The sequence below is a fragment of the Trachurus trachurus genome (genome assembly GCF_905171665.1).
Source record: "Trachurus trachurus genome assembly, chromosome: 23".
Classification (NCBI taxonomy): Eukaryota; Metazoa; Chordata; class Actinopteri; order Carangiformes; family Carangidae; genus Trachurus; species Trachurus trachurus.
The window spans coordinates 24,507,301-24,523,281 of NC_139912.1; the positions used below are offsets into that span (position 1 = coordinate 24,507,301).

At 45.5% G+C, this 15,981-nt stretch overlaps 1 protein-coding gene across 6 annotated transcripts in view; it reads left to right on the top strand.

Moving 5' to 3' along the window:
• sox5 (SRY-box transcription factor 5) overlaps positions 1–15,981 on the top strand; it is a 91,474-nt gene that overhangs the window by 11,525 nt on the left and 63,968 nt on the right. For all 6 annotated transcript variants that reach the window (XM_083999107.1, XM_083999108.1, XM_083999111.1 and 3 more), the window contains exons 2-3: positions 39–231; positions 8,650–8,872. In XM_083999107.1, the coding sequence (XP_083855233.1) occupies positions 39–231; positions 8,650–8,872 (416 nt within the window). The remainder of the gene's footprint in view (positions 1–38; positions 232–8,649; positions 8,873–15,981) is intronic.

Here is a 15,981-nt window from a genome sequence, read left to right on the forward strand (position 1 = left end):
TTCTATCTCCCTTCTTCTCCCTCCTTTTTTTTTTCCAGGATGTCTTCCAAGCGACCAGCCTCTCCATATGGGGGGACAGATGGAGAGGTAACCATGGCAACCAGCAGACAGCGAGTGGAGGATGAGGAGAGCGAGGGACTGGGCGGCGTCATCCACCTCCCCCTGGCCTACTGCGGCAAGGTGTCCCCTCGCTCGCCCCCGAACCGCCACTTGGACAGCCCCACCAACATGGTAAGGGCGGCCGTCAACTCACATGTCCCCTGTTGTCTCTGTGGGGTGAAAGGACCCACCTACGGGGGGCGGTGGACCTGAGCACTGGCTAGGGTTCAACGTGTCCAACTAGTCTGTTAGTTTGTTTTTCAAACAGCCGGAGATTTCACTTTCCTTTGTTCTTTGGTTGAAAACTTTTTATAACAAAGTTTCAGTAATATTTAAAGTAAAAAAAAAAGTGCCATTGTACATCATAGAGTCTGTGACGCAGCCATAAATCCACAAACAAAACACGTCTTCTAACTCCAGAACTTGAGCATCATCAGAATAATCCAGATAGAGTTGACTTTTGCAATGAAATATCTGCTAATAGCTAATAATGCAAACGTTTAATGATGACAGTGGATTCATTGTTAATTGATGAACAGTTTGAGCTGAAGTTGTAGTCCATAGTGTAACTTAGACTTCCCATTTACATCCCTTACATTAATAAAATCCCCAATAGTGTGTGGCAAAATCCATTAATATGAACTTTTTTGTGTTGTGATGTCAATACATTTTGACTCACAGAGTATCAACATGTCTCTCTATTCAGTCCAATCACTTCTCTCATTTTAAAGCTAATTGACATACTCATCACAAAATGATATTCAAATTACAGAAATTTTTTTTAGAAACTGCTCTACAACAAGTTGTTCATCATGGGCTGTGAGGCCTCCATCTCTCCGTCTCCTTTTTCTGCCCTATAAAGCCAAGTTGAGAGTGACCCCCAGGGCACAGACCCAAGATCAGATTATGTTCCCGGTAATCCTGACCTCCAGCATTATGAAGGGATAGTCAGCACCGAGGTGTCGCGCAGCTCTCAGTCTGTAGCTGGAGAAGCAGGTAGCAGCTACGTAACAGTAAATCACAAGCTCTACCAGGGAAATGTTTTATTTTTGTGGATGTTCTCCACTAGAAATGAACCTGTTTTGTTCCGTATCGTGTGAAAAGGGGACGGAGAGCCATTTCAGGGATCAAACATGTGCAAAATAATTAGAATTATCTTGTTTATATTGAATTACCAGGCATTTCTGGACAAGTAAACAGAAACGTGTCTGTGTATTCAAAACAAAATGTTTGGATTTACAGTCTGGATCCCTTTGATTTCAGGATGTTGTTTACTCCTCTTACGGCGACTTAAGAGTCACCTTTAAAACCCCAACCAACACAAACAAGTTGACAAATCTCAGCAATGAGGAAACAAAATATATGTATTTGGTCGACATGAAAAGAGTGAGATTTCTAAAGAGCCAGAAATTGACTTTCTCTGTGAGTGAAAAGCTGTTTGGTGCTCAGAGCTGGAGGTTGTGGTGGTGGTTGTCGTTTTTTTTTTTTTTTTTGTCTTTTTATTATTTATTTAAAATGGGGGAAGAAAACAAAGGTTCAAGGCTACTGTTTGGGCGTGCACGGGGTTTTTGCTTTTATGCGCGCGTAACCAGCCGTCGCCTTGAGCCGGCTTGATGCACAGTTCCGTGACTGCAGAATATGAGCCATCGCAGTGAGTCATTTTCTTTGGGATGAAGTGTGACATTGTTGGTGGCGCTGAATGTATGGCTCTGTTTTTTATAAGTGCTTTTGCTATAAGTGCTTTTGTGTGTGTGTGTGTTTGCACAGTTTCATCGTCTGTGTGATTCATGTTAAATAATAGCGTACGCTTCTACTTCTGTTGGTCGACGTGTGTTTGCGAATATACGGCTACTTATGTGTTTGAAGATGACTCCCCACGTGAGGCTCATTACACATTCCATACAGGCGGTGTGGTTTATAATATGTGTCCACCACTAAAGTCTGACTACATGGACTATCACATGATGCTCGTCTGCATTATTTAGTTTTTATTTCTATATGATGTTTGAGTTTACTTAAGAAAATGTTGGACTACTGTATATCCTCCACGGCAAACATGTGGTGATCCTTTTAGGGCGTTTTTTGTTTTCGCTTTGTCTGTGACACACTGTCTGTGCACTCCCCTGGGCCCTCACCTTGATACACACACACACACACACACACACCTTGCCACAGCAGCTCTGATAACGACCGTCGACCTTTCCCCCATACTGACGATAAAACAATGAAACGGTGCTTAGGCGCTGTAATGGAAAGCTAATTCTGTAATTAGAGCGCTGATTAGCCTGCAGGCCCCTCCCACGGTGGACTCTGCATGTGTGGCAGGTGCCGACTGTAAACCAAAGTCCTGGGACCGTGGGGGAGCACACACACACACACACACATGCCAACACACACATTACCAGGTTATCTGTTATTACTCTTGAGGATACTGATAAGATTATCCCTTGTTCATTTAGATAAATTCATCTCTTGTATTTACAGTGTACAAAAGACCAACAAATACACAAACATCACTCAGGTTTATATTTTGGCCCCTACATTATTTCTGTCGGGGGCCAATTCTTAAATATCCTTAAAATAACACACAGCTGCTCTTGTACAGTCATTGACAGTGGAAGTAGAAGGAAGACTGCTGATGTGTGTGTTGGGAGGAGGAGGAGGAGGGGGAGGGGGCATACACAGTATAATAGTTGATGTGGATTATTAAAGCGGGGGGTGTGTGTCTGGTGGGTGTGTGGGTGGGTGGGATGGGATGGGGGCTTATCCCACTGCCTGCTTGGCATGTTGTAAGATGTGTGTTAAGTTTTCCAATCCCTTCTCCGCTGACTGTCAGTGAAGAGTGGATGAAGAGTAATGGAGAGGGAGATGGGGAGGGAGAGAGGGAGATTTACAACAAGGCGCGGGGGTGTCGGTGGGAGGGGGGGTCTCACTCTCTCTCTCAGGGCAATTGTGGTAAAGTGATAGGGGGGAAGTAAATGGTTCATAGGCGACCGCTTGACTTGGAAGTGAGGCAGTGGGGGAGAGCGAGGGGGGAGAGGAGGGGAGAGGAGGGGAGAGGAGGAGTGGGGGTAGTGGGGTGAGAAGAGGGGGGGTGAGATTACAGCTTTATCTTGTCATAGTAAATTAACATGGCGGCACAGAAGCGCTCAGCTACACACTGACCTCTTCATCCTGCTGCTCCGCCTGCCTGCTCGGCTTTGGCCACAACACTTTACCTGCTGCAGCTGCACACACACACACACACACACACACACACACACACACACACACACACACACACACACACACACACACGGAAAGAGAGAAGGAGAGAGAGAAAAAAAACAGCACTCACGTATTTTAAAAGCCTGAAAGGTGTCGGATTATTCACTTTTTTAAATTTTTTGTTTTTGTATAAACCCCGGCTCTGGATAAGAATAATGCTGCTCATAATGGTTTGCAAATGAATGTAGTTTAGATAAAAGGGTGTTTTACCAAATGTGAAGTTCTCACCATGCAGCTGGACCCTGATTGGCTGAGAGCGGCTCAGTTCAAACGCCTGATGGGAAGGATTTTAGCAGCGGTTCAGTGAGGTCGCCCAATCATCACAACAAATCTAGTTATGATGCACCCACAGGTTATCAAAGGATGGATTTTATTGAACTTTATTTCTCCTGGAAAGAAAATAAACACGCTGAATTATTATAGCAGGGAGAGAGGAGAGAATAAAAGAGAATTGCGCGTACACACGTGTGTTCTTTTAGGTCTGTGTGGTTTGTGTTTTGCAAACCCTTGAAGAAAAAAAAAATGTTTTCACATCAGGCAGAGGCAAGCATCTTCTCTCATAAATGTGTTAATGAACAAACACTAATTATTTCATTAACAGTCAAGATGTACGCGAGCACGTCAGAAAACTATAAAAATATTTCATCAGGCATTATTTCTTATTCATTTTCCTCCACGAGCCCCCTCTATCCCTCTTTTTGTATAATTTGAATGTGTGATTATGCGTGTGTGTGTGTTCTTGCTTGCGTGCGTGTGTGTGTGTGCTCATGTGAATTTGACAGATTTAACACAGTCATTGAGCAGTCTTGAGACACAGTGGTCACACTTAATTTCTCATGCCAGTGATGCACTAATGAATCAACACACGCTTGCCTGTCAACAGCGAGGGGTCGTGGTAAAATATACCGCCATGCATTTTAGCCAAACTGCTATTTAAAATACAGAAAATACAGCTGCATGTTTCTAGATAAGGAAAGGGCAAGTGTGTAATTCACGGACAATAACTTTAAATAGACAATTAGCATTTCTTCAGTAATTCAATTGCAATTATTTTTATTTTGTTTTCAAATAAGCATTGATATTAATATACCAATGTCGCACAGTAATTATATATATGTTTTTTTGTTTATTTTTTTTTTAATTTGAGGTTTCCATGGTGAAGTTGAACCATATTGTCAGAACAGGAGGATAAAAGTAATGTGTGTGTTTGCCTGCTTGTCCCAGCCTGAGGGACCTCCAAGTCAAAACTGACAGTCTCTGTGTTTAGCCATGGCATGTAAAGGGATTTTCTGTGTGTGTGTGTATTTGGCAGTGCATCGGAGGTGTGTTAAGTGTATGTCGTTGAGATTGGCAGCTCTGGCGCAGAGCTAAGTCTTTACCCCCCTGCAGGAGTGATCAGTGACATTCTCTCGGTGTGTATTTGTGCATGTATTTTAGTTCGGCAGCTGTTCCCGGTTCTTCCTACTGCCACATTGTCCATGCCTTGATCTACGACGACGCGCCAAGCATCAAATATTGTTTTCACACATACACCTTGCACAGTCCAAGACATGTCAGGCTATAGCACAGAGAGAGAGTTGAGTTTCTTCTATCGGGCAACAGAGAAGGAGGAAGGGAAGAAGTCGAAGGGAATAAAAAAAAAGAAAAAAAGAAAAGAAAAAAAAAGAACATGAACAGCGGCATCTGTGCTGGCTGTAGGAAAAAAATAGCATTTGGAATTTTTTTTTTCCTCTTTTTCTGGCAAGAGTTAAGTGTTTTTAAACCAACATCCCCTCACAGATGAGCTTAAGAAGACAAAAGTTGTTTAATTCGGTTCCATTGCAGAGGCAGTAAAAGGATAAAGAGAGTGAGGCGCAATTTTTACTTTGTTCCAGTCATTTGGAAGAGAATTGACATCTGCAAACTAAAGGCAGAACCGCCCACACTGCCAGCCTGCCACATCCAGTGCATATAAATACATGTATGCAGGCACTCACACATTTACACACACATACACACACACACACGCACACCTACAGGCTATGTGCACTCACAGTGTCACACATATATGCACAGAAATGGCAGAAACCTGCTCGCACACATGCAACGAGAAGAGGGCAAGAGCGTTTACAGTATCCAGAATTTCTGTTTGTACTTATGAATAAATGCATGTTGATGAGAAAAGTTTTGCAACCCGTGTTAGTGCAGGGAGCAGAGAAACACCTCACACACACACACACACACACACATACACAGGAGCTGAGTGACACCAGTTTACAATAGAGAGCCGGTCTTGTGTCTTGGGTTTTTGATCCCTCTGTGTTGGACTTTGCAGTGCAAATCACCAGCGACGCACACGGATTATATGTTGGGAGGTTGATAGGAAAAAAAAAAAAAAAATCCTAAGCCATTTAAGTTGCCTGTGGGATAAAGGGTGTCTGTCTGACTTCACACATAAATAATGTCATGGGCCCTAATGTAGCAGGTCTTTGAAGAGCCACGGCTCCCTGCTAATTCCCTTTGATTGGGAAATGACCTTCATTGTTGGACGCAGCGAGATGACATCTCCCTGGCAGCTTTCTGACAGAGGAAAGAGATCCCACATCCCCTCACCCCCCTCAGACTCCACCCCCCCGCCCCTCGTCCCCCCCTCCCTCCATCTTCCTCCCGTATTCTTGTTCTGTTTGTTTTGTTTGCGCGACATCTTTCTCGAAAGAGAGAGTGCGGCTGTTTTAAGTAGGCGCTGGATTAGATAAATGGGATGTGACAGGTGTGACCGCTGCCTTCAAGATGCCTGCCTTCCTCCCTCTCTTTCTCTCTTCCTCCGTACATCTCAGTCAACTCGCTCTCTCTCATTTCCACTAATAACGTCACCTCTCTTTCTCTCTCTCTCTTTCGCCTCTCCCTCCTTCTTTTCTTTGACTTCTACCCGCTTACGTTCCGTCTTTTTCTCTCCTTTCGCGTTGCATTTGCATGTTGCGCCGGCGCTGATGCAACTCGTAATCATAAAGCCGCTCATTTTGAAGTCTGAATTTCCCTAATCTGGAGAACAGGGGGGAAGAGGACGAAGGAAGAGAAGGAGGCAACAAAGAAAGACAGGAGCAGGTCGAGCCATAAGTTGGTCAGGTGGTGGAGAGGAGAAGAGTAAAGTCTTTGAGCGCTTTAAGATCACAAGACACTTTTCCCAGCGCAGCACAGCCCTCAGCCAGCCAGTTAGCAGCCTCAACAGTGTCTGACTGAAGCCTCATCACACAATCATGCAGTATATATTCAACTGCTACAGCCGTATCATCGCTGTCACACTCTGTCCCCCCGTTACAATGCATGTGCAAGAGCGCAGAGGAGAGAATTTGTGAATTATTGAGCGCGCTGACTTATTCAGAGTGTGGAAACACACAGACCTAGAGAGAGAGAGAGTCAGCCAAGTGTAGAAAATGCCATGTGATAATGGTCTTCTGTACCTCTCATATTATGTTTGGCCACTGACAATGAAAGCATCGTCAATATTGAAAAACCTCTGGCTGGCTTTATTCTCCTGCAGCGAGCTGAGACTTTGTTTAGAGGAGTTCTTTTCCCTTCTCTCCAGCTGAAAAAGAAGCACAACGTTGCCTATAGAATAGAAGAGAATAGAAAGTGGAGTCATCTGGGGTCTAAATGACTTCATTGTGGACTGTGATCTCAGTATTAAGTTCCACTTCCACCAGCAGCCTGCGAGTTAATGATTACAAAACCATCTCCGCCTTAATATGCCATAATATCATTAATACAGCTGGAATGTACCACTGACTTTCTGTCTCTCTCTCTGTCTGTCTGCCACACACACACACACACACACACACACACACACACACACACACACACACACACACACACACACACACACACACCCACCCACACACACACAGAGGTAGTGTCTATGTGTGCCGCCGTCCCAGGTGGCATGCTCCATACTGCAGTCAGATTAGCCAAAGATTAACCCTGTGGACCATTGACCCTCCTGTCTACACAGAGCTGAGCTGACTTGCTCTGCTGATTGACTCACTGACTCACTCAACTCCTTTCTGTAATTAAACAGCACAACACACACTTTAACACACACCTGCTCGGGCAAGTGGGAACTAAGCGCACTCGGATTTTGCTCGCACGCATTCTGGAGCACATATATGTTACATCCACTCATCTGTACGAGTGTGTGTGACATAGAGCTAATGTGTGTGCGTGTGTGTTCTCGCCAGCCTCCCTCTCAGTCAGTGTCACTATTAATTGGGCTGAGCCGGCATTAAGTCTATCGTGTGGCCCGTCCAAACAAACACAGGTTTTATTGGGTCAAAGATTAAGACTCTGGAAGTTACTTACCATTCAGCTGCTGTCAGCCTCCTCCTCTACTTCTCCTCACTCACACAAACTAAGAAAGCACTTATATATTTAATTGTAAAGTTTAACTTTTAAATATATATATATATTTTGTCAGCAAGAGTGCAGGTTTTTTCTTCCTTTTTCTTTTTTCACGATTTCCAAAGATCATTAAACTCACCATGTTTAAACTGTAAATTTAACCACAAGACAGCAGGATAATTATTCATCATGACAGCTTGGCATAAGCCACAGAGCTTTACTTTGAGCTGTATATATTATATTTTGTAGCTGTCATTCTGATTGCTATTTTGTCTGTTATTTTTTTTTACCCCCGTCCGCTCCTTTCATAAGTTTATGGAAATGATTTGACACTGTTCCAAAGCTTTATCTGGTTGTTCTTTTTTGTGATTTTTTATTTTTTTTTGCTTTTTGAAGGAGTTGCATCCTCAGCATTAATTGTCACAAATCTTAGGACAAAAGTAGCGCATGCAACTGAAAGTTGGGCTTGGGATTGGGTACAGTAGCGTTGGCCGTCCCTCAAAGCTGGGCTGTTGAAGGCTTTGTAATGAAGAGTTAGCGTGACTCTAAGAGTGTGCGGAGTCTTTTGCTGCTGTTTCATGTGCTTGTTCTGTCAAGTACCTCCAAGTCAGTCAAATGCTGATTCCAGAGGATGTGAGGGAGGGGGGGGAGAAGAAGTATGCCCTAACTTGAGATAACTGGCCGCTGATGAAAGTTGGTTGCATCGGGCTATGGGAAGGGGATATGGAAAGAATAAAGGAAGCAAAAGAAGTAGAGGAGGACGGAGATAATGAGTGGGTGTTTGCCAACTCCTCCCCCCACCTCCTCCTGCTTTTTCTTCTACCAACTGTTTTATTTATTTATTTATATCTTGAAGTTTAGGTGTTTGAAAGCACTTTTTTTTTCTTTATTCCCCCCTCTCCCCTCCAGGACCAGGACGTGACTAAGGGCAGCTCCCTGAGTCCTTACCCCCAGCACAATTCTACCTCACCGGGCAAAGAGGAGGGTGGAGGCGGGGGCCGAGGCTGCAGCGACGGGGGCGCCGCCGCCGGCACCCTGGGAACCCCCGAGAGGCGCAAGGGCAGCCTGGCCGACGTGGTGGACACGCTGAAACAACGCAAGATGGAGGAGCTGATCAAGAACGAGCCAGAAGGTCAGTGATGAAAGGGGAAGCTTGTGCAGCCAGATGTGTAATCTGCAACTCCACGCTACTCTCTGGCTCTCTGCCTCTTTATCACACTCCTCTTGTTGTCCTTGCTCTCTTCTTCTTTCTTTCTGTCTCCTTTTCTCTATGGCTCTATCACTCTATCACTCTCTCTGGTTCTCTCTATCTCCCTCTGTTATGAACCCACACACATTTAGATGAGAAGGCGAGCCTTTGTTTTCCCAGCACACAGACAGACAGCATTAGCTGTTTGGGCCTATTGTCCACCACGCTTTGCATATTTATCACAACCTGACAAATAAGATGTGTGCGCATGCATGTGTCCATGTGTGTGGAGTGTGTGAAAAGCCTGCAAACATACATGGATATTTTAACACCTCTCCAAATGTTTCCTGGCTTTAATTTCAAGAGGCAGACTCACATTAAGATTTCTTTGAGCTTAATAATCTAACTTATCAGCTCTCGTGTTACCTTTGTAACATTTGCTTAAATGCTCTCGGATAAAGACTTCACACACTGTTGAGGAGGCTAAACCAGATTTTTGCTCAGGGCTACATAGCTTAACTTGATTAGCCCCCACATTTCATTCTCAAATTTAGCCTTGGGCCAACACTTGGAGTCGGGAAAGGAGATAAAATTAGCCTGTGGCCAACTCTGATTTCCACTGGGCAGATACGAATGTATCTGTCACTATGAAACGCATGTGACAGTGATAATGTGATAAGGGGATCACCAACAGGTGTCCATCTCCTTTAGGAGGACGCAGTCATATAAATAACGTGTTGCTTTAGTGGTGGAGAAATAGTTTGTGTGCTACACAGGGAGTTAAGTGTCAGTTTTAAATCAGGTCTCTGAGGCTGCTGGGGAGCTGCTGCCTTGTCGAAGGCCACTTAACACAAGTAGATTAGTGGTCTTCATAAGCCTACCAAACTCAAAACAGACCCCATCAGGGGATCTGTTCACAGTCAAACCTGACCCCACTACACCCATCATAAATGCATTAAAACTCAACAAACTATAATATAAGGAGCACCAACAATTAACAAGCAGCCATGGTCAAGAACAGTGTCGGTTTTGTCTAATTATAAAAAAATAAAACCTTCAATGGTCACCGAGACAATAGACAGGGGATAATCATTTCCTAAGCAACGCAGTATCTATAATCTGGCCATATTATGTGTTAACTGCTCCGGCTTCCAAGCCATGATCAGGAAGCACAGGGGAGATTTTGTTTTCCATCGCTGAAGTTGGCGCTAAATCTGGGGTTAACCCCCGTCACTTTCCTCAGAAGTTGGCAAACAAAACATGGGAACTTGGCGTCGGTCTTAAAGAGCTGTAGCATTTATTTACTGACTATTAACTGCAGCTCAAACTGTACATTCATGACTAAAGTCACAGTTTAATTGCTGACATTATTCTGCTTTGATCAGCATCTGTCTGCTCTGCACACACACACACTCACATGCTCACGCACACAGGAGGAGCCTCTCTACTCTTATTCCACATGAAATAGTGAGTACGCTCTGACCCATTCAGATCCACTCCTTTATGAGGCATTAACACAGACCTGAGACCGGTGGCTCACTATAAGAGTGTAATTGGAACGTAATGTGGATCCGGTCTGCCTCAGGTCTCATTTCCTCAGAAGTGAGTGGGTCTGTGAAGACCTCTGAAGCAGCCGCATGTTGAAACATCCACTACATCTTCTTCTACACCTCCATACTTTCCCTTTAGTGCCTCAATCCACCTCTGCTAAGATTTCTATTCACACACTTCTGTGAACTGTATGCAGCCTCAAATGCAGCCTTTTGTCCCCAAAAGGTGAACCAACAGTGCAGCACAGTGTATATTTGTGTCTAAATGTGGATGCACACGTACTTGTGTGTGTGTGTGTGTGTGCCCCTAGTGCATCAACAGGCTTTCATTTCAAGCTGCGACATGCTAACCTTATTTTCCAGGCTTTTCTGTAAGGTTTTGAAAGCGGCACAGACTGCTGGTCAGCTCTTGTCGGCTGGTTGTTTTTATTCCAGTCGATAGAGAGGCCTGTTGTGGCACATTTTACCGAAAAAAAAGAAGAAAAGAAAAAAAGAAAAAAAAAACAGGTTGTTTGTTGAACTGAGCTGTTTTGGGTTGTTCGCTGCTTCTCTGGACCTCATGAACTGGCTGCACAGGAAAAAAACAACAATAATGGATCTTTATGAGTCAGCCAGCGCAGTGAGAGAAAGAGAGCGGGAGAAGGGGGGAGAGAGGAAAAAGGAAAAGGCAAGAAAGAGGAAGAGAAGGAGAGGAGAGTGAAGGAGAGAAAGAGCAGTGTCTTCCCAGACCCCATTAGCAGAGTGCCACAGTGGTGCGGCATCCAAACCAACCCGGAGCATTATCTGCCCTGCGTTTAAATGAAACGCGCTAACAAAAGGCCCCAGCGCCTCCAGACCAAGCACACACACACACACACATGCACACATGCACACACATGCACAAACACACAAAAACCCAGGCCAAGCAAGAAGAGAAAGGAAGAAAGAAAAGACAGTAAAGGAAGAAAAGGGAAGCAGAGAAAAGATGAAGAGAGGCAGAGAGAAATGGAGGAGGGGGAGGAGGGGGGGGGGGGGGGGGGGGTACAAGGGGCAGTATTGAGCGCGAGATAGAAATCCCTTTTCTGTGCCCGGCTAGCTATTGTTTGGCTGTGTGGCTCAGAAAGGCCATTAGCAGCAAACAGCAGGTTGGGATGAAAATTTAATGAAGGCTTTAATCATTATGAAAGGCCTGGAATATTACTGCTCTCTCTCTCTCTCTCTCTCTCCTTCACACACACACACACACACACACACGCTTGCACACTGCTTCCAGCTGGATCAATGACACACACACACACTAACACACACACACACACATATTTAGAGTGTATGAACATTAACACCAGGAGGGATGTGAGCAAGAGGCCAAAGACACAAAATGGGTCAGAAAACGATAAACATCTCAAAACAGAAAGAGAAGGCTGACTTATGAAGGCTGCCCCTGAGCCAGGCAGCACACACACACACACACACACACACACACACACACACACACACACACACACACACACGCACACACGCACACACACACACACACACAGTGTGGCTGAAGTTTGAAAGATATAGTTTTGTGTCTGTGGCTAGTGTTGCTCTACTTAAGTTAGATGAATGGAGGGTGGTAGTTAGTAGGTCAGTGTGTGTGTGTGCGTGTGTGTGTGTATAAACCTCTGGGAGCATGTATACTTATGTAGGTGTATTTGCATATGTATTTGTGACAGAAGGTGTGTATAAGTGTGTGTGCAAGAGGAGGCATTGCATTTGACTGCATGCATGCAAGGTGCATGTGTGTGTCCGTGTGCATGTGTGTGTGTGTGTTGGCCTCTAATAAATGACTATCCGTGTTGTCCCCCATGGCCTGGCCCAACCATGCTCCACCACTGCTGCTCTCTCCATTCATCTCCTGTCTCAGTCCACTGGCCACCTGCTACCCCGGAGATACACACCCACTCTCACACACACCAGCACACGTATGTGCAGTCGCACACACGCAGCCGCACACCGCTAGCCGTGGTCTTTAATAAATTCTTGGAAGCGACAAGGAGGAACAGCAAAGATAAGAATGGCATGACATTGCCTGTTGTGTATGTGTGTGTGTTTATGTGTGTGTCCTTGTGTCTATGTGGACTTGAGGCGAGAGGCCGCTCAGCCAAACGGCTCGTGTTGGAGTGTGTGTGCGTGTCATTATGTGAAATAAATGAGAGCAGAGTGCAGAGCAGCGCGGGAGGCGCGGGGTTGAGAGGAGAGTCGGTGCTAAAGCCCAAGAGAGATGGCTGCATGTTCAGGATGGACACTCACACACATACACACACACACACACACACACACACACACACACACACACACACACACACACACACACACACACACACACACACACACACACCTGGGTTGGACCATTCCCTTGGACTTGCCATTTAACCCCCCGTGACCCCCTGTGCCCCAGAGCACGGCCCAGTCATCATCTGTTAGCCCAGCTGTGGGCCACAGACACACACCTGAGAAGGAGGAGGAAGGAGCTCAACTGACTTTATCAACTCTTCAATGAAAGAGAAGAAAAACAAAGGACATTAAAAGGAGGAGAAACATGACTAAATGGGGCACAGATGTTCCTCTCGGCCCCTGGAGTGGTGCCTCCGCTGCCCTGGACTTTCACCAGACAGTCAGCCTCATTCCTCCTCTCCTCCTCTCCTCCTCTCCTCTCCTCTCCTCTCCTCTCCTCTCCTCTCCTCTCCTCTCCTCTCCTCTCCTCTCCTCTCCTCTCCTCTCCTCTCCTCTCCTCTCCTCTCCTCTCCTCCTCCCCTCCTCTCCTCCTCTCCTCCTCTCCTCTCCTCTCCACATGGCAGCTCTGACTGTAAGTGGCTCCATAAAGTGCCAGCTGAGCTCCATCTCTGGACCCGTCTGTTGACCCTCTGCTGCCCAGCTCCAGCTACCCGTCACTAGGGTCTCTGTGGCCTCTGGGACTTTTAGTGTTTTCTCCTCAGTAGTTTAAGCCCAGCTCTAAACAGAAATAAACAAAGGTCCTCAACCAGAAATGCATTTCCTCTGATTGCGTTTACTGTTCATTTTTCTGAGACGGCCTGCCGATGGAGCTGCAGTGATAACACTGAGCTGTATCAGGCCACATTCGGTGCTATGAGCAGTTGATATTTCACTCTGGCTGGGTATTGGATGATGAGGATCAAAAAAAAAAAAGAAGTAAATTTCATCAGCACCATTGAGCCAATAAGCATGCAGCATTCTTAAACCAAGGTCTAATAATGCTTGTGAACAGGAATGTAAAGAGGAATGAGCTCCAAGAAAAATCTAATTCAAATGTGCACCATATTGTGTATTGTCATTTTCTAATGGTTTAAAATGGATTTGATAAAAGTATTATTGGAACAAAGTAAACTTTTACATTTGATTAGAAAATAATCTTCTGTAATGTCAAGAATACATAAAGAAATAAAAATACGGCTTAGAGGTACCTGAGCGTAAAGAATCTGATTGTGCTCTTGTTGTAGTGACCCTGGTGCAGCTCAGGGGTCAGACCCTTGCCTTTTTATTTTATGGTCTTGATCTGGACACGCGTGCAGGGAAATAAGACACACACTTGTGCACATTCAGCTACTGACACACACACACACACACACTGAGGACAGGCGTGCAGGTTTACAGCCTTTGCCTGCAACCTTGGGGTCAGGCAGAATGGTGTTTTTACGGCTGAGCGTACCGGCCGCTCCGAGGCCCTGGTTTCCATACTGAAAACGCCAACTCAATGACTGATGCCACACAACAACACACACACACTCACGTACACATGCTTGCACATGCACACACAGCACTTCATCTATTTTCAAGGCAGGGAGGGAACCCAGGACTTGCTTTTAGAGAGCACTGAGGCATTTTATAGGACAGCACTTAGGCAAGGCCATTGTGCCACACAAGCACACAGTGACCGGAGCTCCCTCACGCCTCCATACACTCCAATGGCTGACAATGGGAAGGGCGGATACATTCTGCCAAGAAGAAGGAGAGAAGTGAAAGAAAGGGAGAGAAAAAAGGAGCCGGAGAAGTGGAGGGATCCAGGCAGTCTCGTTCATCCGTCCATCAGTCCTCCTCCACCCCCCTCCCCCTCCCTCCCCTTCACTTTGCCTAATCCTTCTACTTCTCTGCTATCAGGGGGGTTACGTCAAACACACACATACGCACACACATGCACACACACTATACACATCAACAATGGCATATACAACGTTTGCAAGTCATCACATGGACCTGCGACTTTTAAGCACACATCCCTAAGGGGAATGTGTCGACTTAAACACACACACGCACGCACACACGCACATGCACACACATACAGCAGCAGGTTCACAGGCCTAGCGTGGGAGCGGGCAAATGTCTTTATGTGATTTCCACCCTTTGTCGGTAATTAGTTAGTTGTATAAATTAACATGAAGTGCAGCAGGACTCTCACAGCCATTGTTTGTCGCGATCATTCTTCTCGCGCTGGGAAAAGGAAGGCAAGTGAAATGAAACAGAGGGGGAGGTTGAAAGAGAGAATTGTGTTTTTCTTTTTCTTCTTTTAATTCACTACAAGCAGGAAAGAAAGTTCAGACGTGCGAGGAAAAAAAGCAAGATTTTGTCCTCCTGTTTGCCAATTAAAGGGCTTTAAACGCACGGTCAGCGTTCGCTGAAGAGAAGTTGACATTACGCTTATGAGTCTAACTCTGCCTTGAACCCCTCACTAAGGAGATGTGAACTCAGCGGGTTGTGTTTTTTATGCTACACCTCACGATCCTGTGACCTGGCAGAGAAAAAGGAAAAAAAACCTTCAGTAGTCAAATTCAAACATTCTCTTCTGAAAAAGTGTGCAAATATAACTCACTTTAAAGGAGAGAAAGAAGCCCTGCTCTACGCTGCATAATAACACCAGCTCCTCTTTATTTATCATGTTTCATAGACAGAGCATCATTGTGTCAGTTAGCCTCGCAGCATTCGCCCTCGACCGGGAGGAGAAATCATCCTGGACATGGCTCACAATTCAAATCGAGTCAATTCGCATTCGCATGAGAAACAGGCAACGTCATGGGGCGAACCTGAGGCCTATTGTGGGGCCGGCCATTGTTGGCTCGATGAAAGGCGCATTCAAGTCACTTTTCTTATTGAATTGTTTTGCGTCTGCTTTTCAACGTGGCATTCTCTCTCCACCCTTGCGCGAGACAATCGTTGGGGATGAAACTCCTTTCTACCATTCTCCTCCGTCCAGATGAGCGATATTAAGTAGATGAAAAGTGCGTGTGTGTGTGTGTGTGCGTGCGTGCGTGCATGTATTTGGGGGGGAGCAGTGCCCCAGCCCTTTGTCCAATACATGAGCATAAAGGAGCTTAGAGAGAAGAGAGAGAGGGTCCCGTGGTTTCCCTGATGGTGTGTGTGTGTCTGTGTGTGTTATTGGCCTCCCGGCGTGGCATTAAGTTAAACACAAAGGCTGAGGTTCATGAATCAGACAGGACTTCCATAGCTTAACTATTGTGACCTACT